The sequence below is a fragment of the Labeo rohita genome, chromosome 12 (genome assembly GCF_022985175.1).
Source record: "Labeo rohita strain BAU-BD-2019 chromosome 12, IGBB_LRoh.1.0, whole genome shotgun sequence".
Lineage (NCBI taxonomy): Eukaryota > Metazoa > Chordata > Actinopteri > Cypriniformes > Cyprinidae > Labeo > Labeo rohita.
The window spans coordinates 1,229,983-1,255,511 of NC_066880.1; the positions used below are offsets into that span (position 1 = coordinate 1,229,983).

General features: G+C 40.1%; 1 protein-coding gene across 2 annotated transcripts in view; it reads left to right on the plus strand.

Moving 5' to 3' along the window:
* The first annotated feature begins 736 nt into the window (after window positions 1-736).
* Window positions 737-25,529, plus strand: part of LOC127174312 (A disintegrin and metalloproteinase with thrombospondin motifs 14) — a 70,521-nt gene continuing 45,728 nt past the window's right edge. For both annotated transcript variants that reach the window (XM_051124692.1, XM_051124693.1), the window contains exons 1-3: window positions 737-1,040; window positions 1,339-1,715; window positions 24,659-24,815. In XM_051124692.1, the coding sequence (XP_050980649.1) occupies window positions 962-1,040; window positions 1,339-1,715; window positions 24,659-24,815 (613 nt within the window). In that variant the 5' untranslated portion in view covers window positions 737-961. The remainder of the gene's footprint in view (window positions 1,041-1,338; window positions 1,716-24,658; window positions 24,816-25,529) is intronic.

The following is a 25,529-nucleotide window of genomic DNA, read 5'->3' on the forward strand; positions in this document are numbered from 1 at the left end:
TAACTGTTTTTATGACTGACTTTATGGAAAGTAAGGGTGCATAAATAATGACAAACTTTTCGTTTTTAGGTGAACTATCCCTTTAAATGACTTTTTCAAATTCTGCATTTTCCTCACCGTAGCTGAGCAATGTTTCCCCCCTCAAAAAGTTTGATAAATTATTGTTATTCATTAATACTTGGATTCAGTAAACTCTTTTTTGCATTTAATATTTTTTGTAATTTTTATAATTAGTGTTTACTATTGTATCAATGTTTATATATATATATATATATGTGTGTGTGTGTATATATATATATATACACACACATATATTGCGCTTTATTTGTTGATTTTTTCCAAACAAAGAACAAACAAAAAGACAAAAGCATTGTCTGACAGGGACAAAAACTTGGAATACAATGCATAAGTCATATGGACTGTTTTTATGACTAACTTTATGGAAACTAAGGGTGCGTAAATAATGACATAACTTTCGTTTTTTGGTGAACTATCCCTTTAAATGACTTTTTCAAATTCTGCATTTTTCCCACCAAAGTTTGTTTGAAGTATAAATGCGCGAAAGCGTTCAACAAAATCGCCACAAAGACTTTCCAATGCATTTAACTACTTTTAACCATTGCGTTCCCTCTGATTAAAAGCACATTTAACCATTTAAGAGCCATTTTTTCCACGTGTGGAGCTTCAGGCGGTCGTCTATTTTTTTTCCCTCTGCTGGAGCTGTCGTCATGAGCTCTCAGTGATGGGTTGTCCCATCTGAGTCCAGTCCACTTCAGTCCATCAGAACTCTGCAGAAAGTCTCGGTGTCCGTCAGTGTGGAGTTGGAGAGACGCTCGCAATGCTTTGCAGTTCCGCGGCACTTTCTCCAACACACCGTTCCTCATGAACCGCGTCCAGGAGGAAAGTTTCCAGTGTACTTCCAGAAGAAAACTCTCGTGCATTGGCTCTGATTGCCACAGCTATGGATTATATTTACCTCTTCATGTACTGTACGATAAACCTCTTATTTATGGATTATAGACATGCTGCAAAATCTCATGGTAAGAGAAGCTGTTTTTAGGAGTTTATCTTATACTTTAGCAAACGGTTTAAAAACACTCCAATAAAAAAACTCAAGATCAAGTCGTCAAAATAGTGTTTCTGACTGCAGATACTGAGTGCATGCGAATTTTTGCATGCATGTCCATTCATATGCCTATAACTTTTATATGCATAAAACTTAATTTATATATAAATTATTAAAAATAGTAATAATAGTTTTACATGCATAGTTTGGTCTTATGTAACGTTTATACACCGGATTTTAATGCAATCTTCTGTTCTGTTTGTTTTCGTCAGGGAATCTCTCCGGTAAGTTGAGTGAATTCGGTCTGATCGTCCCGTTCAGCACGGACGCCCGTGGCCGGTTCGTTTCTCACGTGCTTTCCGCGAGAGCGTCACCGACCGGCAGGAAACGGGTCCCGCGCGGCGCCCCCGTTACGCCTCACACGGCCCTGAACGGGCAACAGCTGTTCTTCAACGTCACTGTGTTTGGAAAGGAGCTGCACTTGCGTTTGAGGGCCAACAGGAGGCTCGTGGCCCCTGGAGCTTTTGTTCAGTGGCAGGAGGATTTTGAGGAACAGGCCAAAGAGCAGATGCAGGGAGACTGCGTGTTTACCGGGGATGTAACGGACATGCCGAGGGCCTCGGTGGCCATCAGTAACTGTGATGGACTGGTGAGTAACAGCTTACAGTGAGATGTCAACCTTGGGCATCATAAGTGTGTGCAGCTTTGCCAAAAAAGTGAGGAAAGAGTCAAAAAAACAGCATGGAGCACATTTTAGTGTATAAAGAGATGAGCATTATGTTTGAAATAGTTATTATTACGTTTAAATATGCAAATTAGGTCTAATTTGCATACATTTCCAGAACAAAAAATCTGAGCCTGGTTCCAAAATTTTTTTGTTTTGCATATTAGAGCTAAAGGTTTTGGCGTATGCAAGTGCTGCTGAAGTGGAGAAACACACTTTTAAAGATATACATTGTAATCTACAGACACAAGTAGTAACATGCATTAAAATAAACACTTAAAGGTGCATTTTGGATGTTTTCTGGCTATTAGTTTGAAACAAGTTCACCTGAGTAAGTGCACCCTTGATAGGGGACATTCTTCAGTGCAATGTCTCAAATTAATATTTCCACTATGGGAAAAAAATTGGAAGAGGATTAAGAGAAAACAAGTCAGAATTGCAAGATATAAACTCAGAATACTGAAAGAAAAAGTCAGAATTCCGAAATGCAAAGAGAATTCTGAGAAAAAATTCAGAATTTTGGAATGCAAACTCAAAATTCCCCCCCAAAAAAAACAGTCAGAATTATCAGATGTAAGCTCAGAATTGTGAGATATAAACTCAGAATACTGAAAGGAAAAAGTCAGAATTCCAAGATGTAAACAGAATTCTTAGAAAAAAAGTCAGAATTTTGGAATGCGAACTCAAAATTAAAAAAAAAAGTCAGAATTACCAGATATAAGCTCAGAATTCAGTGGAAAAAAAGTCACAATTGCAAGATATAGACTCAGAATTGTGAGATATAAACTTATACTGAAAGAAGAAGTCAGAATTCCGAGATGTAAACAGAATTCTGAGAAAATAGTCAGAATTTTGAAATGTAAACTAAGAATTCCAAAAAAAAAGTCAGAATTGCAAGATGTAAACTCAGAATTGTGAGATTAAAAAGTCAGAATTGTGAGATATAAACTCATACTGAAAGAAAAAGTCAGAATTCCGAGATGTAAACAGAATTCTGAGACAAAAAAAACAGAATTTTGAAATGTAACTCATGTAAGCTCAGAATTCAGTAAAAAAAGTAAGAATTGCAAGATGTAAACTCAGAATTGTGAGATATAAACTTATACTGAAAGAAAAAGAATTCCGAGATGTAAACAGAATTCTGAGAAAATAGTCAAAATTTTGAAATGTAAACTAAGAATTCCAAAAAAAAGTCAGAATTGCAAGATGTAAACTCAGAATTGTGAGATATAAACTCAAAATACTAAGAGTCAGAATTCCGAGATGTAAACGGAATTCTGATAAAAAGTCAGAATTCCGAGATGTCAACTCAGAATTCAGTGAGAAAAGTCAGAAGTGGAAGATGTAAACTCAGAATTGTGAGATTAAAAAAGATATAAATTTATACTGAAAAAAATGTCAAGATGTCAACTCAGAATTCAATGAGAAAAGTCAGAAGTGGAAGATGTAAACTCAGAATTGTGAGATTAAAAAGTCAGAATTGTGAGATATAAATTTATACTGAAAAAAAAGTCAGAATTGCAAGATGTAAACTCAGAATTGTCAGAATTGTGAGAGAAAAAGAATACTGAGAGAAAAAGTCCGAATTCTGAGATGTAAACGGAATTCTGAGAAAAACTCAACTCAGAATTCAGTGAGAAAAGTCAGAACTGGAAGATGTAAACTCAGAATTGTGAGATTAAAAAGTCAGAATTGTGCTATATAAACTCATACTGAAAGAAAAAGTTGGAATTCCGAGATGTAAACAGAATTCTAAGACAAAAAAAACTGAAATGTAACTCACATAAGCTCAGAATTCAGTAAAAAAAAAAAAAAAAAGTAAGAATTGCAAGAAATTAAAAGGTCAGAATTCTGAGATGTAAATTTAGAATTCTGAGAAAAAAAGTCAGAAATCAGAGATATAAACTCAGAAAAAAAAAAAAAAGTCAGAATTGCAAGATGTAAACTATTTGATACTGTAGATAGATAAATGCATTAAAAGAAACACTCAAACGTGCATTTTGGATGTTTTCTTTCCATTAGTCTGAAACAGCTGCATTATCAAAATTGACCAGTGAATGAAAAAACTATTTTTGCCTAAAGTGTCTTGCTTTCATTTTTGGCCATCATAGTAGCGTAAAGCTTTTTTGGGCATCATAGTTGCTCTCCAAACATAGACAGAGTTTTTGGGCATGCACAACATAGGAGGGCTCCAAATTTGGAGTATTTTGGGCATCAAATGCTTCAAAAGTGCTGCTCATATTGCATGAAGATGCCAGGATTGCAGCTCACCGGATTTTGGGATGCATGCAGCAGTACTACAATATTCATTATAATGACTCAAGCTGTTGTATAAATCTGGGTTTACTGATTATCCGCTGCCCTCCGGACATGTTCAACTGTCAAATAGCTGTAGTTTCCAGTCCTTCCAGCTCTTACGTAAGATTCACATGCCCACCAGCACTGACCATACCTTCACTAATAATGTCTGTCTGTCCCCCTCAAGTCCTTATCCGAGGGTCGCAGTACACAGATTTACCCACAGTATGACAGGATTCATTAATTTGCCAGCTGAAACATGATCGGGGCTGTGCAACAGTCAACATCCTGTGCTAACTGGAACAAGTAATAAGAGTAGTGCCTTATGGAAACTTGCTGTCTTGAGGATTTGTTTCAGGTCACAGACTCAAACCGTCCTAAATCTCCCAAACACGCATGGATTCAGTTGACCCTTCTGACCCTTTAAAGCTGAGTGAGTGCACCCTTGATAGTGGTCATTCCTCAGTGCATTGTCTCAAATCAAAACACAGACAGGTCTCACAGTTATGTGACGGTGTGCATGGAAGCTTATTTCCAACATTGAACAAAAAATTGGAAGATGTCAACTGAGGATTTAGAGAAAAAATTCGAAATTGCAGGATATAAAATTCTGGAGAAAAAGACGGAACAGCAAGATACAAACTTAGAATTTAGAGGAAAAAAAGTCAGAATTTTGAGATGTAAACTTAGAATTCTGAGAAAAAAAAGTCAGAATTGCAAGATGTAAACTTGGAATTTTGATGAAAAAAGTCAAAATTACCAGATGTAAACTTAGTATTCTGAGAAAATGTCAAAATTTTAGAATGTAAACTCAGAATTTCAAATAAAAGTCAGAATTTTAAGATATAAATTCAGAATTTTGAGGAAAATAGTAAGAATTGTGAGATGTAAACTCAGAGCTCTGAGAAATAAAGTTAGAATTGCAAGACATAAACTCAGAATTCCGAGAAATAAAGTTAGAAATGTGATGTAAATTTATAATTTTGTGGAAAAATGTCAGAATTATGAGATGTAAAGTCAAAATTCTGAGAAAAAAAGTCAGAATTGTGAGATGTAAACTCAGAATTCTGAGAAATCAAGTCAGAATTGCAAGTCGTAAACTCAGAATTCCGAGAAAAACTCTACATTTAAAGATATTAACTTAGAATTCTGAGAAATAAATTTAGAATTGTGAAAGAATTGTTAGACGTAAAGTCAAAATTTTGAGGAAAAAAGTCAGAATTGCGAGATGCAAAGTCAGAATTCTGAGAAAAATGTCATAATTCCAAGATATACATTTAGAATTCAGAGAAAAGATGTCAATATTGCAAGATATAATCTGAGAATTCAGATAAAAAATCAGAACTGTGAGATGCAAAGTCCAAATTGTGAAAGAAGAAGTCTCAAATTACAGCGTTATATTTTTACTCCATGGCATAAACAAGCTTCCATATGTATGTGCGTGTGCATTGTTGTTGTCACTGCACGACACACGACCCAGCGCTACTGTGACAGTACGTCTGTGTTGTAGTCTCCGCTCTTATTAGTTCAATCAAAGATCTTTAGGAGGCAGCGAAAATTGCTTTGCTTTTTCGGTGCAATTCAATACTCCCATCAGCAGCAGTGATTTCCGCGAGGGGCAGCACAGAGCGCCTCTGTTCCTCCAGCACGTTTGCGCACACAATGAGATCATTCATTACGGCCACATTGATTACTCGCTTAGGTAATCACTGTCAGGGCCGCGCGGACAATGACACGCTGTCTCCTGCGCCGCTGTCCCGGACAGAACCGATACTGCGCTGCCTCTCCTGCGAGAAGCGAGCACAACAGCCATTCTGTGCCGTTCGAGAAAATATTGGTTAGGGAAGGCAAAATGAAAGTGACAGAACCCAGCTGCTGTCTGGCCTGCAGCAGAAGTGTTTATTTGTGCAGCATTAATGGTTTTGCAAACTGCAATTAGCAGCCAGCAAATGCATTTACAGTTTATGATGTGCATGCTTGAGATACTCAAGATTACAGTCGGGTTAAACCGTGAATCACATTGTGGGAAAGCAGTGTGAGTGTAGCTGCTATGAGAAGCATGACAATGCATTAAAAATAACTGGTTTGAAATGTTACTATTTCTACAACATACTGTGCTCAGTATGCACATTTTTAGTGTGCATAAAATACCTACATGACATACTATGTTTGTCTTTTTATGCATATGCAACAATTGAAACTGTATCCTATAATGCAAAGCATTTTAAGTGACTAAGTTGCATATATAAACTGTGATCTTTAACATTTTTTATAATGCATATTTGCAGACATTTTTAGACAACACTGGATTTTAAAAACGCAATGCATTTTAAAAAACTTATGCATGTTTCACATACATAGTATTTTGAAGTAGTATTCAGTATAGTAAAGTAAATAGTACGCTAGTATTCCATTCTGTATTTAGCACAAGTTTCTTTCATTATATACTGCATCAGTAAAAAGTCTGAAACTCTAATTTGTTTAATTGATTAACCAGGTAATGATATTTAGTAATTTCTTCCTAAAAGGGCTAAATGAAATTCAAATCAAAACAAACCGTCTGCTCCAGTTCCTGCAAATCATGTGTCTATTGATGAGAAACCCAACTCAATGAGAGTTTCCTCATTCTTTATTGGACCTTAAACCTTCAGAGTCCCACTGTGGGAAGATTGCAGCAATTTAAAGTGACTGAATAGTCAGTTTTGACACAAAAATGCTCACTGCATAGACACCATTGCTTACTTTTGCAACAACTGAAGTAAACTTCAAGGATGATATACAATTATAGTCTCATTTAGCAGCTGCAGTGCTAACATCAAGCTGTTTGTGTGTTGCACTTGCATTGAGATGCTGATACAGCAGGTAAACAAACCACCCGCGCTCCACAGTGATGAAGGCTTTTACAACAGAAGCACTTCTGATGAATATGTGAACAGACAACATTTATTGTGGCAGTGATTCTCTGAACCGTACCAGACATGATTATGAAAGCTGAAACTCTGGCAGAAACATGTATGAGGTGGTCCAAACTGAGGTGCTCTCTCAGTCCTTTTTCACACATCTTGTGTCTGCAGCATGCAATTGATGCATATTTATTGCAAGTCTGGTGCTGAGGCAGTTCGTAAAAATCAGTGTCGCATAGCTGCATGCGTTTATGTTTCATATGCTTTTTGGCCTAACAAAGTACTTCTGATTAAAGAGTAACGTCAACACTTACAGATGCAAACATAAAATTCGTTTCTTATGTTTTATGAATGGATAACCACTCTGGCTCATGTGTGAGGTGGTCCAAATGTGTCTCTCAAGCCTTTCTCACACATCTCGCGTCTGCAGCATGCGAATAACACATATTTATTGCAAGTGGAGTTCTGGTGCTGAGGCAGTTCGTACTGCACGCTGCATGCTAAATTTAGCGGAAAATATGGTGCAAAGCAAACTTTTGCAGTGTAGGCTTCTAAGAAGGAACATAAAATAGTTCATTGTTGTGTCACCTTAAGGTGGCGATAGAGTTTCCTTCAGATGTGTGAGCCATTCAAACATGTCAGCATTTTAACTAACTTTAACTAACTTGCTCAGTAAGATTCTCTTCTGTTGCATCACCATGACAGTAGTTGAACTAAAAGAGAAAACGGCTTAAAACGCGTGCTAATGCACGCTATAGTCACAAAACTGAGAATGCAACGCCTGCTTTGTGACTTGTAATTTTCAGAAAGCAGCAACAAAAAATCAGTGTTGCATACCTAGATGCATTTGTTTCATATGCTTTTAGGCCTTATATTGCAAATGCAAGATGCATCAAAATGCTTCTGATTAAAGAGTAATGTCACCACTTAGAGATGCAAACATAAAAACTGTTTGTTTCTGATGTTTTGTGAATAGATAACTGCTCTCTGGCTCATGTGTGAGGTTGTCCAAATGTGACTTTCGCAGACACCTTGTGTCTGCACCATGCCATTGACGCATATTTATTGCAAGTAGAGTTCTGGTGCTGAGGCAGTTCATACAGCACGTTGCATGCTAATTTCAGCCGTAAATATGGTGAAAAGGAATATTTTGCAATGTAGACTTCTAAGAAGGAACATAAAATAGTGCATTGTTGTGTCAGTAACACACCTTAAGGTGGTGATAGAGTTTCCTTCAAAGGTGTGTGCCATTCAAACAAGTCAGCATTTTAACTAACTTTAATTAACTTGCTCAGTAAGATTCTCTTCTGTTGCATCACCATGACAGTAGTTGAACTAAAAGAGAAAATGGCTTAGAATGCGTGCTAATGCACGCTATAGTGACAAAACTGAGAATGCAACGCCTGCTTTGTGACTTGTACGTTTCAGAATGCAGCAACAAAAAATCAGTGTTGCATACCTAGATGCATTTGTTTCATATGCTTTTAGGCCTTATATTGCGAATGCAAGATGCATCAAAATGCTTCTGATTAAAGAGTAATGTCACCACTTAGAGATGCAAACATAAAAACTGGTTATTTCTGATATTTAGTGAATGGATAACCACTCTCTGGTTCATGTGTATGGTGGTCCAAATGTGTCTCTGAAGTCTTTCGCACACATCTCGTGTCTGCAGCATGCAATTGATGCATATTTACTGCAAGTAGAGTTCTGGTGCTGGGGCAGTTCGTACTGCGCGCTGCATGCTAAATTCAGCAGAAAATATGGTGAAAAGCAAACTTTTGCAATATGTGCTTCTAAGAAGGAACATAAAATAATGCATTGAAGCATTATAAAAGAATGCTTCTGTTGCTTCACCATGACAGTAGTAAACTAAAAGAGAAAACGGCTTAAAATGCATGCTAATGCACACTGTAGTGACAAAACTGAGAATGCAATGTGTGCTTTGTGACATGTATAAATTTTAGAATACAACAACACAAAATCAATGTTGCGTAGCTAGATGCATTTATGTCTCACATGTTTTCTGTATATTTTAAGCCTTACATTGCAAATGCAAGATGCATCAAAATGCTTATGATTAAAGAGTAACATCACCACTTAGAGATGAAAACATAAAAACTGGTGTTTCTGACATTTAGTGAATGGATAACCGCTCTGGCTCATCTCGTGTCTTTCAGGCTGTGCATGTAGAGTTTTGGTTCTGAGGCTATTCATACTGCGCACTGCATGCTAAATTCAGCAGAAAACATGGTGAAAAGCCCTGTGGGCCAATTTATGGACAAGCTTTTACAATATAGCCCTGTATGAAGCAACATAATGCGTTGCTGTGGCAGTAACAGGCTGTCAGAAAGAGTTTCCTTCAAATGTGTGCTGCATTCAACAATTTAACTAACTTTAACTTGCTCAGTAAGATTCTCTTCAGTCTGTTGCTTCACCATGACTGTAGCTGAGCTGAAAGAGAAAACTTACTGTAAAGGACTAGCGCTTTTGTTGCTTTATCACTTTGCACATTTCAGTATGCACCGACACAAAATCGATGTCGCAAAGCTAGATGCATTTGTATTTCACATACTTTTCTGTTTTAGTACTAACGTTGCAAATGCAAGATGCATAAAATGCTCCTGATTATAGAATAATGTCCTAACTTAATAATGCAAACATAAAATCTTGTGTTTCTGATGAATGGATAACCTCTGGCGGTGCAAGATGCATGAAAATGCTTTTGATTAAAGAATGCATAAACATAAAACCCAGTTGTTTCTGACAGCTACACTGCGTGACATGTTCACAAGCCGATATTGATCAGCTTGGTTGCTCTTATGCACACTCTGTCAAATGCAACCTCAGTGAATATGATGATATTGATGTAGCACATCGATGGACACAAAACAGCCCCACATTAGAGCTCTTATGCAATGCAGGGGATGTTATTTGAAGGTTTATTCTGCTTTAACTGCCTCCATCCAGCGGGTTATTGGGCAAACAGTCGCTGATGGAGGTCCATGTGCTTCTAAACGCGCCCTGCAGAAATGCACAGACAGCTGCTCTCAGTATGGGCTGTGATAACTGTAATTGCCGCTGTAATGCAGCGCATTTGAAAGCGCATCCTCGAGGTTTTACGAATAGCAGGGTGTCCCCTTCAAGCCTATGAGGTCATTGGTATGGCACGGATCAGGCGGGAGAGGAAGCACGCCTGTCACGGTAAAGATAGATCAGCTGCCGAGCGTGTGATTGAGAGCGCGCCAACATCAACACCGGCACGTCTTGGCTTGCAGGGTCTGCGTGTCGAAGAGCGTCCCCCACCCTACAAACTGCAGCCTGCAGATTCATCTAGTTCACTGAATCAATCAACACGCAGACAGTAATGAATGCTCACCCAAAGCGTGCAGGTTTTAAAAGTTTGCCGTGCACGTGTGAAAACACCCTTTAAAACCAAACGTGACAGCTGTCAGTTGAGCCGTCAGCTGAATCTCGGTCTCTAACTTTAGCTCCATGGTAAACCCACAGCAAATCCAGTTTAGGGTATGCATGGCAATATGGAATGCTGTGAAAGCATATATGTTCTATCTCTGCGTCCAAGATCTTTGTGGTTGCTAGATTCAGTCCGACCTCCCTGAATTCTGGGGAAACTGAAACGTGCCGTCACTAGCTAGCACTTAAGTTTACACTGTCCTCACAGAAGCGAGATGTCTTGTTTTTAAGATTCAGCGCTGACATAAAGGAGCCGGCCTTTTTATGTACACTTTCATGACACATTTCTGATTAAAGCTTATTTATTTAAAGCCGATGTGTGCAATCTTTTGCATTAATTAATTAAATTTTTTGTTTGTATCAATTATGGTTCATGTCACCCAAACAAAGTTTCGCTTGTAGTTAAATCAAACGTAAATTTGCATCCTAAAGAATGAGCAAAAATCTTTTGTACCATTAGTAAATTACAATATAAGGCCTGTTATGAATATACTCTTTCATTTTCATGTCATCATTTGAACAGTTAATAAACATTAGTGCTGGGCAATAATTAATCACAATTAATTGCATCCAAAAATAAAAGTTTTTGTTCATATATATATATATATATATATGTGTGTGTGTACTTGTTTTTGCTACATTGTGGGGACCAAATGTCCCCACAAGGATAGTAAAACCTGAAATTTTTGACATTGTGGGGACCGCTGGCCCCCTAAAATGATTAAAAATAGTAAATGATGTTTATCTGAAAGTGTAACGATGCAAACATGTTTTCTGTAAGGGGTAGGTTTAGGGTTAGGGTTGGGTTAGGGGATAGACAATATCGTTTTGTCAGTATAAAATCTATAGAAGTCTATGGAAAGTCCCCACAATTCACAAAAACAAACGTGTGTGTGTCTGTTTGTGTACTGTGTATATTTATTAATATTTATATGTATATATAAAGACACACACATACAGTATATATTTAAAATATTTACATGTATATATTCATATCATTTATTTCATATATAAATATATTTAATATATAAACATAACATATTTTTCTTAAATATATACATGCATGTGTGAGTACTTATATATACATAATAAATATACACAGTACACGCACATATATTATGTACACTTATTTTGGATGTGATTAATCACGATTAATTGTTGAAATCAGAGGGTCAGCAATGCCTAAAAAAACTATTCATAATCTAGTAAATAGTTTTTTTTATTGTTTTTTATTTTTTATTTATTTTTTGTAAATTCTTTATTTGTTGTTTTAATTCATTTTAATTCTTTTTTCGTCTTTATTGAGGCCTAGCATCTGACTACTGTTGTAAAATGTAAAGTGATTTAATAAAGGATAAAATTAAAGAAAAACGTAACCATCACATAACGGTTTTCAGTCAAAGTCTTTGTTTTCGGTTCATCTCGAATCGGACATAACCGAAAAATGACTCTTGGTTTAGCTGAGGGAGTCAGTTGTGAACTGCTTCAGAACGATTCACTGAGTAAAAGCGACTCACAAGCGAACTCGAACCTGCGTCGGGGATTCTTTTGAATCGATTCCAAAGAATCATTAGTCCGTAAACCAAACATCACAGTTCGCGCCGTTTTTGTTTACACGCGGGAGACGCTGAAACGGAAGATCTGACAAAACCGCATAAAGACGCCGCTTTCTCGACTAATGACGACTAGACTCTCTGGAGCCGTTCTTTAGGGAATCCATTAATCCAGGGGTGCTCAATCCTGCTCCTGGAGATCTGCCTTCCTGCAGAGTTTAGTTCCAACCCTGACCAAACACACCTGTCTGTAATTATCAAGTGCTCCTTCAGATCCTAATTAGTTGGTTCAGGTGTGTTCGATCAGGGTTGGAGCTGAACTCTGCAGTCAGGGAGATCTCCAGGAGCAGGATTGAGCACTGCTGCATTAATCCATCAAGCTGGTAAGTAATACTTTATTTCTGAAAAGTGTAAACTGAGAAAAGTCGGTTATTCTAACTTTCCTAAGCACGATTTTAGCTTCCGTGGCGGAAAAATCCCACAGATTTGAATGTGTGTTCATACATTTATGAGTGTGTACTGAGGTAAATGTGGATGTAGCAGCGATGACATAAGGTCTAATTTCGTAAATGTATGTTCACTATGTGTGCTGGAAACAGGAGTATTATCCGTATCAAGAAGCGGCTATTTGTGTTTCCATCATAGACGCATTCAAAGCCACAGGCACGTGACCTTCCGGGAAAACTGATGCACGGGATTTATTATGTTTCCATGTCAGACCCCAAATAGCTCAATCAAAAAATAAAAATTCTGTCATCATTTATTCACCTTGATGTCGTCAGTTATACGGGTTTGGAACGGCATGAGAGTGAGTAAATGATGACAGAAGTGCTTGAACTCTTCCTGTAGTGAAGGCTGGTATTGCACTAGATATGAAGCCTGTTTATTTTGAGGCCTGACAGTGCAGAGAGCGCTGGGGTGATGTGGAGTTACTCCCGTTGTGTTGGCGGATGGGATTACGAAAGATGAAGTCGTGGCGTGAGAGCATTATGCCCGTTTCCGTTAGCGCTCGTTGCGATCTCCGTTAATTAGTGTGAAACTCTCTGCGTGATGTACGACATGTTCCCATCCCGCAATGCCGGATCAGTGACGGATCACACGGTATTCCATTAGAAAGTGTCACGCAAGCGACGCGCTCCTGTGACTTCACACTGACTGCAGGTTCATGCTGGATTTAGAAGGGATGTGCACAAAGTTCTAAAAGTTTGTTTACAGCTTAGACACTTCGCAAATATGATAATAGCTAATTATTGCTGATTGATTACATTTACTCATTTAAATAAACCCCTAACCTTGTAATTTTGTCCTTGAATCAGGTCCGGCTCCAGAAATGAGGTGAAGGGTGGGCCAAGTGATATTTGAGGTGGGCCCGGGTTTTAGATATTATGGTAAAAGCCCATTTTAGTTTATAGTGCCTCAAAATACACAGCTGAGTACACTAGATGTTCTTAAGATTATCTTACTAAAGAACAATTTTTAGTATATTAAATACAAAATTAGTGTGTGAAAATAGAGCACTATACTGTGGCGGGGAGAAGAATCACACAACAGGTTGTCTGGTGCAAAAATCCCCGGAGGGTGAATTTATTGACAATCGAAGTGCAAAATAACTCAAAGTGGGGAGCTCCGTGCGGTCCTTTCAGTGCGCTGTGCTCCAAGTCTCTTCTTCCCGTGAACCGTGAGGGTGCGTGGCCGAGCCGTCACAGGCTGCTGTCTAGGTAAGAGAGAAAGAGAGGTTAGCGTCTGCATTCCAGGAAGGAGCTTCTCCACTGGCAGTTCAAGGTGCTGGATTTTATGAGCAGCGGTAACGAGCGGCAGCTGTGACGGCTCGGTCCGTGCTGAGTGGTGCCAGCTGATCCTTGTATGTTTCCAGGGCGACGCTGAAGAGAGCTCGGGCGGCCTGCCACACTCCCCCCCCCCCCCTAAGCGTCGCGCTGGTCCTGTAACGAGAATTAGGACAGTAAAACGGGAAAGATAGGGGTGGGTGGGGAGTGCGCCCTGACAGACCTGCGTAAGCTGACCATAGCCTGGAGAGACCGTCGGCATTGGAGTGGGCTGTCCCAGCCCGATGTTCTACTGTGAAGCTGAAGTCCTGGAGCGCTAGGAACCACCGCGTCACCCTGGCGTTGGTATCCTTAGCGCGAGCCATCCACTGTAACGGAGCGTGGTCAGTTATCAGGGTGAAGCGGCGTCCCAGCAGATAGTAGCGGAGCTCCAGGACCGCCCACTTAATGGCCAGGGCTTCCTTTTCCACTGCCGCATACCGGGTCTCTGCCGGGGCCAGCTTACGACTGATGTAAGTTACGGGGTGTTCTTCACCGTCCCGGACCTGGGAGAGGACCGCCCCCAGGCCCGTGTCTGAGGCGTCCGTTTGTAGCAGGAAGGGGCAGCTGAAATCGGGAGCCCTCAGGACGGGCTCGGTGGTGAGCGCGGTTTTGATGCTTTGAAAGGTCTTTTCAAGCTCGTCGTTCCACATCAGTTTCTCCGGCTGCCCCTTCCTGGTGAGGTCTGTCAGGGGAGATGCTAAGGTGAAAAGTTAGGGATAAAACAGCGATAGTATCCCGCCAACCCCAAAAAGGCTCGTACCTGGGTCTTGGTTGTTGGGCGGGGCGCTGACAAGACGGCGTCGACCTTTTTTTTTTCTGCGGTTGGATCAGCCCTCGTCCAACCCGGAATCCCAGGTACTGAGCTTCTGCGAGGGCAAGATGGCATTTCCGGGGGTTGGCGGTCAGTCCAGCCCGGCGGAGCTCCAGGAGCACCCTCCGTAGCCGCTCTAGGTGGTCCTGCCAGGTCTCAGAGTGGATGATTACGTCATCGAGGTAAGCTGCGGCATAGCTCTGATGGGGACGCAGGATAACATCCATCATTCGTTGAAACGTGGCTGGGGCCCCGTGGAGGCCGAAGGGGAGGGTCCGGTATTGCCAGTGCCCACTAGGGGTGGAGAAGGCTGTTTTTTCTTTTGCCGATGTGGTGAGAGGGACTTGCCAATATCCTTTTGTGAGATCGAGGGTAGTGATGAACCGGGCCCTCCCCAGACGTTCGAGTAGCTCGTCAACACGGGGCATCGGATATCCATCAAACTCTGAGACCTCGTTGAGCCGGCGAAAGTCGTTACAAAAACGGAGGGTGCCGTCTGGTTTTGGTACCATGACGATCGGGCTGGACCAGGCGCTGCGAGATGGTTCAATTATCCCTAACTTGAGCATCTCGCTGATCTCATCTTCGATGGCCTGTCTCCGAGCCTCTGGGACCCGATAGGGACGTTGCCTCACGATGACTCCAGGTGGCGTGCGAATGTCGTGTTGGATAACGTTGGTCTGCCCGGGACGCGTTGAGAACACATCGGAGAACTGACTGACCAGATGGCTCAGCTCGGTTTTCTGGGCGGCCGACAGGTGGTCCCCCACGTCGATGACAGCGGGGTCAACCGAGGCTAGGGCAGTGAGTTGTTCCCGGGTCCCCACCCATCTCTTAAGCAGGTTAACGTGGTAGAGCTGTTCTTCACGCCGTCGGCCGGGCTGACGCAGTCGGTAAGTAACCGGTCCAATGCGTTCAATTACCGTATATGGGCCTTGCCAGGTGGCGAGAAATTTACAAGCTGAGGTGGGGACCAACACCATGACCCTATCCCCGGGCTGGAACTCTCGTGGCTGGGCCGCCCGGTTGTATATCCGCTGTTGGGACTGCTGCGCCTTCGTCAGATGTTCCCGTACTAATGGCATGACCCTCTCAATCCGCTCGCGCATTTCTCTCACGTGTTCGATCGCGGAGCGGAGAGGGGCCGGCTGCTGCTGTTCCCATGCTTCTCGAGCCACATCCAGTAATCCCCTTGGCTGACGGCCAAATAACAGCTCGAACGGTGTAAAACCGGTGGAGGCTTGGGGAATTTCACGGACACCGAAGAGCACGTAGGGGATCATCAGATCCCAATCCCTTCTGTCTTCCGCCGCCACACGCTTCAACATTTGCTTTAATGTTTGGTTAAACCGTTCTACGAGTCCGTCTGTTTGCGGGTGGAAAACCGTCGTTCGGATCTGTTTTACTCGCAGCAGCCGGCAAAGGTCAGCCATTAGCCGTGACATGAAGGGGGTCCCTTGGTCAGTCAGTATCTCAGCTGGGATGCCGACTCGGGTGCAGAGCAAGAAGAGTTCTTTGGCGATGTTCTTTGCTGTAGCCTTCCTCAGGGGCATGGCTTCTGGAAACCGGGTGGCATAATCGACGATCACCAGGATGTGCTCGTGTCCGCGGGCAGACTTTGGCAACGGCCCCACCAGGTCCATTCCAATTCGCTCGAAGGGTACCCCTATTATAGGAAGCGGAATGAGTGGACTGGGGGGAGGTGCTCGTGGCGAGGTCTTCTGACAGGCCGGGCAGGCTTGGCAGAACCGTTTTACATCCCCGTCTAGACCCGGCCAGTGGAACCGGTCCCGGATGCGCTGGGCGGTATTTGCAGCCCCAAGGTGACCAGCCATTGGGTGGGCGTGTGCAAGTTCCATAATCATTTCCACTTTCCCTTTTGGCACCACGAGCAGCTCTTTTACCTCCCCCCTCCGCTGGGCGACACAGTACAACAGGCCGTTTTTCACGATGAAGTGCGGGAGAGGATGGGGCGCTGGTTGTTGCTCTTGGTTCTCGATGACACGGACTTGGGTCCAGCAATGCTTAAGTCTGTCATCTTCCAGCTGAGCTTTGGCAAAGGAGCCCCCTCCCGCCACCTGCTGGAAAACATCAAAAAAGACATTAGTGTTTGAGGAGGGGGACTCACCATCTCTCCCGCTGTCGGACGCTAACAGGGCGGGGCGGCGTGGATGTCGTTTGTTCCGACGATCGCGGCGGCTCCCGGCCTGACTGGCTGGCTGAGTGGTAGCGAGGAGCAGCTGTTCAAACCCGGGCCAATCCCTTCCAAGGAGCACCGGGACGGGCAGCTCTTTTAGAATACCGACTTCAACCGGCCACGCCCCCGGCGCAGCGGAGATGGTTACTCTGCGAGCGGGGACGTTTTGGGTGTCTCCATGGACGCAGGTGATGGGTAAGTGAGCTTTGGAATCTTTTCGGGGCGGTAATATGGCGGCCTGAACCAGACTTACCGAACTTCCAGAGTCTAGGAGTGCTAGGGCTGCCCGCCCATTGATCTTGACTTCCGCCCGCGGGGCTCCTCGCGGAGGTTCCCTATGCACAATACAGCCGGCCATCCATGTGCGGGGTGGGGGTGCAGGGTCCTCCGTAGGCATCGGTTCGTCTACCGGGCCGGGAGCCGCGGGCCTGTGTACTGTGCGTTGGGTACCCTCCGGCGCGCGTCGCTCCTGTCCCACCCTCCGGGGAAAAGACGGCGCTCGCTCCCCCGGATCACGACGCATCGCTGCCTCCGCCAGCTCGATGGATCCGACGAGCTCAGCGATGGTAGTGGGGTTAGTCATCCCCACCGCCCTCCTGGCGGCCGGGGGAAGAGCTCGGAGCAGCCGGTCAATCGTCACGCGCTCCGCTACCTGACCAGCCGTGGGTGCTCCTTCTAGCAACCAGTGTCGTGCGAGTCGAGCGAGCTCAGCCGCTTGGGCGCGGGCTGGGTGGCGTGGCTTATACTCCCATTCATGGAACAGCTGGGCGGCTGATATGGGGGACAGCCCAAGACGTCCGAGAATTTCTTTTTTTAAATTATCATAACTTTCAGCGAGTTCTGTTGGCAAGGAGAAGTACGCACGCTGGGCCTCTCCGGTCAGCAGGGGTCCCAGCAGCCGAGCCCACTCGCTCTGATCCCAGTTTTCCCGGGTGGCCGTTGTCTCAAACATTTGTAAATATAGCTCGATGTCATCATCCCCGGTTAACTTAGGAAGCAGCTGGGTAGCCTTGATGCGGGGATCAGGTAGCGGCACACGTTGAGCGGCGGCGAGGCGGAGAGCAGCGAGCTCCTCTTCAACCTGCCCTTGGCGACCGGCGATATGCTCTACGATCTGTTGTTGACGTACGCTGACCTCTGTCAAGCATTTGAGCAGATCCTCCATGATGGGGAAGGAGCGCCGTCTTTTTTCCAAAGTTTGTTGACTGCGGGGGAAAAAAAAAAAAAAAAAAGAGAGAGGAAAAAAAATCAGCAAGGTCACGGGAGACGTGTTGGTGATTCTTCTCAATCTGCCCGCATTCTCCACCAGTGTGGCGGGGAGAAGAATCACACAACAGGTTGTCTGGTGCAAAAATCCCCGGAGGGTGAATTTATTGACAATCGAAGTGCAAAATAACTCAAAGTGGGGAGCTCCGTGCGGTCCTTTCAGTGCGCTGTGCTCCAAGTCTCTTCTTCCCGTGAACCGTGAGGGTGCGTGGCCGAGCCGTCACAGGCTGCTGTCTAGGTAAGAGAGAAAGAGAGGTTAGCGTCTGCATTCCAGGAAGGAGCTTCTCCACTGGCAGTTCAAGGTGCTGGATTTTATGAGCAGCGGTAACGAGCGGCAGCTGTGACGGCTCGGTCCGTGCTGAGTGGTGCCAGCTGATCCTTGTATGTTTCCAGGGCGACGCTGAAGAGAGCTCGGGCGGCCTGCCACAATACATTATGGATGTATGTTGGTGTTACACAATGTATGGTCATACACTGATTACATTAATTGACCACCGGGGCATCGCCTTCACTGACGTTTAGCATTTTTATAAAAATAAAAAACATTTAGTTCAGTTGGAAAACATACACTACAATTCTAAACTGAAAGCATCTGTACCAACGTGATCTCATGATAATTCGCATGTATTTTATGCAAAAAGTGGTTATATAAAACTTACATTTACTTTTACGTTTTTCCAGACACTAAGATGTACCATACTGACTTATTCACAGCATCTAAATGTACAAATACTTATGCATTGATGACACCTAAAAACGAATCCTTATGAATATTAAAATCCCTGTTAATTTCATTATTATTATTTTTAGTTGTCATATCAATGACCTTATGTTTTCAGTTGCATTATTAAATTGTTTAATCGTTCACTCAGTATGAAATGATAACATTCTGTTCTGTTCCGTCTGATTTCTGCTGGCAGCTCGCTTCCAAGATGCATGATGTTAAACAAGACTACACTTTAAACCCTTAAAATAAATAACATTTCTGCAATCGTTTAACCATTCATGTAATATTTACTTTGTTTGCCGTGGTGAGACACAAAAGGCGTTTTCTCCGACATGCTGTGACTAACAATAGAACCAAATAATAGACCAAAACGCAACATAATTACAAAATTAAGTGATTTTATCATGATTTTATATCATGATTTGGACTGCTTTTGGTACTGCTTAATTTTGACATTTTCGCAATAAATAAATAATTGTGATTGTACTTATCTGTCTGTCATGTGTTTCTTTGTTACTGTACAGAGAGAGATTTCCCTGCACATTTTGGTCAGTTACGTTTTAAATGCCTTTTATATTAGCTATAAAATGGGTAGGTTTGGGGGTAGGCCAAGGGGGATAAAACTCTAAATCGATCATTGATAAAACAGAAAATAAGAGACGTGACTGACAGACCATGCTTGAGGATTTGCTGCTTAGTGCTCAATGACAAACATTCTTTACACATAGTGCGTGTTAATCACGAAAGCAAAAGTGAAAGTAAACAGTGCAAAAGCGATTTCAATACCCTGCGTATTGATAGCGCGAAAACTATATACAATATTAAAATGTTTCGGGGTGTGAGCGGTTAGAAAAAAAGACAAATTAAAATCTAGCAAATTGAATATCGCTCCAATTTGTGATTGGCTGTTAGGCTATTTAGTGTGGGGCCAGGGTGGGCCAAGCTTCTGGTGAAGCCGGGCCTGCCTTGAATGCAGATTTCATGTCCAAATGACATGTCCATGCGAATCAAAATATTGTTAAAAACTCTTCTGCTCACCAAGGTTGCATTTGTTTGAATTAAAACACAGTAAAAACATTAAAAATGTGAAATATTATTACAATTTAAAACACCAGTTTTCTATGTGCATATAAGTTAAAATATAATTTATTCCTGTGATCAAAGCTGAATTTTCAGCATCATTACTCCAGTCTTCAGCGTCACATGATCCTTCAGAAATCATTCTAATATGCTGATTTGCTGCTTGACAAACACCTGATTATTAGCAATGTTGAAAACAATTGTGCTGCCTTATATTTTTTGTGGAAACTGTGATACATTTTCAGGATTCACAGATGAATGAGAGTTCAAAAGAAAAGCATTTGTTTCAAATGTAAATCTTTTGTAACATTATAAACGACTTAAACTGACACTTTGATCAATTTAATGCACCCTTGCTGATCATATATGTAGAAATGTAAGTAGAAAATGTATTACTGTCCAAATGTTTGACTCCCAGAATTGTTTACTTCAAACAGAAGGCCGAGCTCCTGACTACAAATTATAGGTTGACAAACAATCTCCCTCAAATTACATGTTTTGCTGTGGTGTGACAATGAAGAAAGATTTTTGGGTTTTTCTCACCACTGGACGCTTGCCTTTTCTTTGTCTTTTTCTTTTTTTTTTTTGTCAAGCAGTTTTTGGAAAAACCAACTCTGTTTTACAGTATTGCACCTTCTTCAGTAAGTCGCATTTCTGAGAAACAGATTGAAGGGACGATTTTACAATCTCGATCCCCCATATACAGTGTCTGGTCTGTGAAGTATGAGTGTCTTGCATCTATTTCACAGTATTTGCGTTGCTTTTTTCATTATGCTTGCAAGATACTCCTCAGGTTTGGTTTTTGTTTCAAATGATTAAGTTTCTGCTATTAATTCAGCTGAAAACGCTTCACTTACAGGCTAGTGCAGATAATTTCAGTCTTAGATGTGCATCTGTTTCTGGTTGTTGTAAACATTATGCTTTTTAGGAAACTTGTGTAAACTTTGTGCAAAAAGTGTAAAGTGTAAAGTTGCAATGCTGCATAAAAGCCAGATCAGATTAAGCCTGCTCAGACCTATAGTATAAAATTGTACAGTTGTATATGTTCTGGAAATGTATTCATGCCACTTCTGAGCAGCATTAAATAGTCTGTGTAGAGACACCTAAATGCCACTTCAGAAGTGCTTCTGTGCCACCAATGAAGGGTGAACTAAATGCCTCTTTGCACATCTGAGTTAAGGTTGCTTTGTGTCTGCTCAAAATTCTTTGTAAGTATGTAATGCTGCATAAAAACCAGATTAACTTATGCCGGCTCTGACCCACCTCAGGTCGTACTATGAAACTATACAGTTGTAATTGGTGTGCAAATGCATTTATGCCACCCCTGTGCAGCATTAAACAGTTTAAATGCACTTCAGAAGTGCTTCTGTGCCATCTTTGCTTTGTAAATTTGGCACTAGTTTATTTTGTTTTGATTAAATTCACTATACAACCTCTAAATGCATGTTCATGTGCTTGAAGACTGACTGTCGGAGTTAAATCTGTTCCTCCAGAGCGTGTCATTTTTACTCAGCCGTTTTACTCATGTGTGATTCTTCTAGCTTGCGTGTGTGAAATGCTTGCGCCCGTATGGGGCTGGACGGCGCGTCTCGCTATATTATAAATATCCACCTTCAAAGACATTGGAGCTGATATGTGGAATTTAGTGTATATTCGAGCTTAAAGAAGCGTCAGGTTTGCTCATATTGTCAAGAAGGACTCGGTCACGTAGGTGCACAGGAAGTGGAAAATGATGGACAGGTGGTGACCCCACAATCTGAACTTGAACTTGTGGGTTTCAGCATGCTTTAACTAGACATTTTCATGTTCTAAAGTAAGAGTAAGTGATGTTTGTTCATGCGTGTGGTTTTGTAGGATGTTCGCCAGGATGTTTTGGGCGATAGATTTCTGCCTGGTGTGAAAAGAGTCCTTCACTCTTCAGTCTTTTGTGAGAATCTTGTGCAAGTTGTATTTTAGGTCAGTATTATGACATTGACTAAATCCCACATCCTTTAACCAAACCTGAATGAATTCTGCAAAACTCGGCATGAGTCCGCCGTTCCTCTGGAGAAAGAGCTGTAACAGCAGCAAAGATTACAATAATTAAAAATAATGACCGCTTGGGCTTTGTGTTTCCTGGCCTACATTATGGCGCACATACAGTCTTTGTATTCCAGATGAAAAAGCTTCCTTCTGCCTTTGTTCAGGTAAGAGCTCTAGTTCTGTGAGTTTGGTTACGGCCGAGCGGTTTGGTGCAGATGTTGGGCTCCATCCATTGAGCAAACGTCTGTCCAAACACTCAATTCGCGTTCAATTTCCATTCCGTGAAAACAGCGTGAGCCGCAGAAGAAGAGCTTTGGCCTTGGCTCTTGGGATTTTCTGGCCTTCGAACAATTTCAACTCTCTTCTAACACCTATCACTGAGCACATTTCGTTCTCTGCTGATGTTAAGCTTATATACAAATGTATGCAGTTTGAAATCACAGGTAGGAGGAGTTCGTCCTGTTGGTCAAGTGCAGGCTGAACACAGTCTATTATGGTCTGGATTGCTGAAAGTGTATTTATAGCATTTCTGCCAAAAAAGCTTGTGGATGCTTTTCTTGTTGCTGTTTCTTGGCCTTTTTTGGCCGTGTTTAGCCTGAAACGACAGTTTGATGGTAATTTAAACAAAAAGGCGCTGTACTCGTAAAAGTGTTCTTGACCGAAGTCGTTTTTTTCACTGGTGTCTCTGTTTATTGGTTTTGGTTTGGTTGGATTTTTTTCTGAAACCCCCAACCTTAAATATTGAGTTTTGCATTGTAACTCATTCCTGATCTCAGTTTATGTGTGTAGAGGAGAGGTGAAAAAATCTAATTTTGAATTTTCAGATTAAATTGATTTATATGTTTCTTTTTAAAATGTCCAGGTTTTCCTTTGTTTGTATATAAATAATAATAATAATAATAATAAATATTACTATTATTGTTGTTGTATTATTATAATAAACATGATATTACTAAAGAAAAATGTAAACAAAATAGAAATATTAAGTTTGTTATTAATTGTTATTAATATGAAATTTAAAAAAATACTATTATTGTTAATAATAAATAATAAAGAAATAAAAATAAATAATATAATATAATAATAAGGGATAAATAACAAATAATTAAAATAATATTATAATAATAATTGTATTATTGTTATTATTATTACTATTATTATAAATAATAAATGAAACCCAGTAATATTAGGTAAAATATTAAGATTAAATAAACCAGAAATATTACAAAATAAAAATACAAATATTTAAAAAAAAGTGTTTACAAACAATAATTAAAAAATTCTATTTTTTTCTCTTATTACTTTTAATTTTACTATAATTATTGCTAAATTAGAATAAGAAATTAGTATTTAAGAGCAGTAATAAATAATAATTTCATTTTACAGTGTAATTGTAAAACTATAATACTAAATATTATGCTTAAATATATATTTAAGTATTAATTAAGTATTATAAGGTTAAATTATTGTTAATAATAATACAAATATTGTTAAATAAAAGTAATAAAAATAAATAAAGAAAAGGATAATAAGGGTTAAATAACTTAAAATGATATAAAAATAATATATAAAAAATAATCAGTATAAGAAATATTACAAAATAAACATGGAAACATTTAAAAAAGTATTTATGAACAATAAAAATGATTATAAGAATTCTACTATTACTTTTAATTTTACTATTGTTATTATTATTATTATTATTATTACTAAATTAGAATAAGAAATAAAAGAGCATTTAAAAACAATAATAAAAAAAATTATAATTACAAATGAATACATTTACCTTTCATTTTATTAATTTATTAATTTTATTACTTGTAATTTTCCCATTAATTTTGCTATTACTGTTTTATTAGTAGTAAATTAGAATAAGGAATTTAATAATGATAAAAAGCAATCATTTAAATAATTAATTTCATTTTACAGTATAACACAATTTCACTTTAATTTTAATTAAACACACAGACCTACGTAGCAAGCATCTAAATCACTCTACAGCCATGTAAAACACCCTAGCAACAGTCCAGAGCACCCAAGCAACCACCTAGAATACTTGACAGCCTTAAAGAATGTTCTAGCAACCATCTAAAACATCATAACAACGATTCACAATGCCCCTAGCAACCACCTATATCAGAACATCTTTTAACCATCCAGAACATCCGGTGTCGCAGCAGCCCCAGCGAGGCTTGCACAGGCAAGCAGCACTTATGTTCTCGTCAGAATCCGTACTGGAGTGTCATATTGGCTTAGTCGATGTGACGGGACTTTTATTAAAGTGACAGCCGTTTGGATGTTGTTTCTCTGAAGTGAAGGAGTCTTAAACAGTGTCTGTTGTTAGTGGGGTTTGTGGTGGAGAAGAACAGTCTAACAGATTTGTTTGAATCAAATATCAGTCAATGGTTCCAGCAGACACTTCTGCAACCACCAGTGCTTTTCCTTCCCATCATTCTCTGTCCTCCGTTTCCTCCCTGAACAGTTCCCGCAGTCTCAGTGAGTGACAGACGCGAGGGTAATCATATTTGTCCTGCTTATAAGATTGTCCTGCTGTCTGACATTGAATCTTAATGTGGAAATTGAACTCTTGCTGATTAAGCATGTCAAAGCAAATGTGAACCATGATCCTGTAGTTCAAGGTGGATCTGCTCACTTAATTTCTTTGATTCTGATCGTCTGTGTTTGTCTAATGGATCTCTGTGTGGTTTCAGGCAGGCTTGATTCGCACTGATGATGAAGAGTTCTTCATCGAGCCGCTAGAGAAAGGCCAGCAGGAGGTGGAGGTCAAAGGTCGCGTCCATGTGGTCTATCGAAGGTCGGCCATCAAAAGGGAAAAGGATCAGAGGCGGGATGACCTTCACAATGAAGGTAAGCAGAAGTTATGCTTTTTTTTTTTTTGCTTTTTTTTTCTTCTATTCTGATTAAAATTATGATTCTGATTTCAAAACCTCCAGGTTTTCTGTGTTTTTAGGGCTGCACAATTTGGACAAAAATGTTAATTAAAATACAGCAATATAACTTACTAATGTAAGAAAAAATAATAGTTAATAAATAAATAAAAGGAGGTAAATTACAAATAAACAAATATAATCATTATAATAATAATTATTATAAATAAGAAATGTAAAGAAATGTTATATAAATATATGACATTACTTTAAAAGTATTTAAGAATTATTATAAGAATTTTGTTATTACTACTTTTAATTTTACTATTTAAATAATATAAATATAAGAAATATTACTAAATAAAATACAACAATATTTCTTAAAGATTTTAAAATCATAATAAGATTTTTACCATTATTACTTTTAATTTTACTAGTATTATTACTAAATTACTATAAAAAATACTAAAAATGAGTATTTAAAAATGCTAATAAAAATGATAAACATTGTACCTGTATTAATTGTAATTTCATTAATTTATAAATTTTATTACTTGTCATTTTCTATTAATTAATTGTTATAAATAATAAATATAACGAAATATAATATAAATATAAGAAATATTACTAAATAAAATACAACAATATTTTTAAAGTATTTAAGAATTATTATAAGAATTTTACTATTATTACT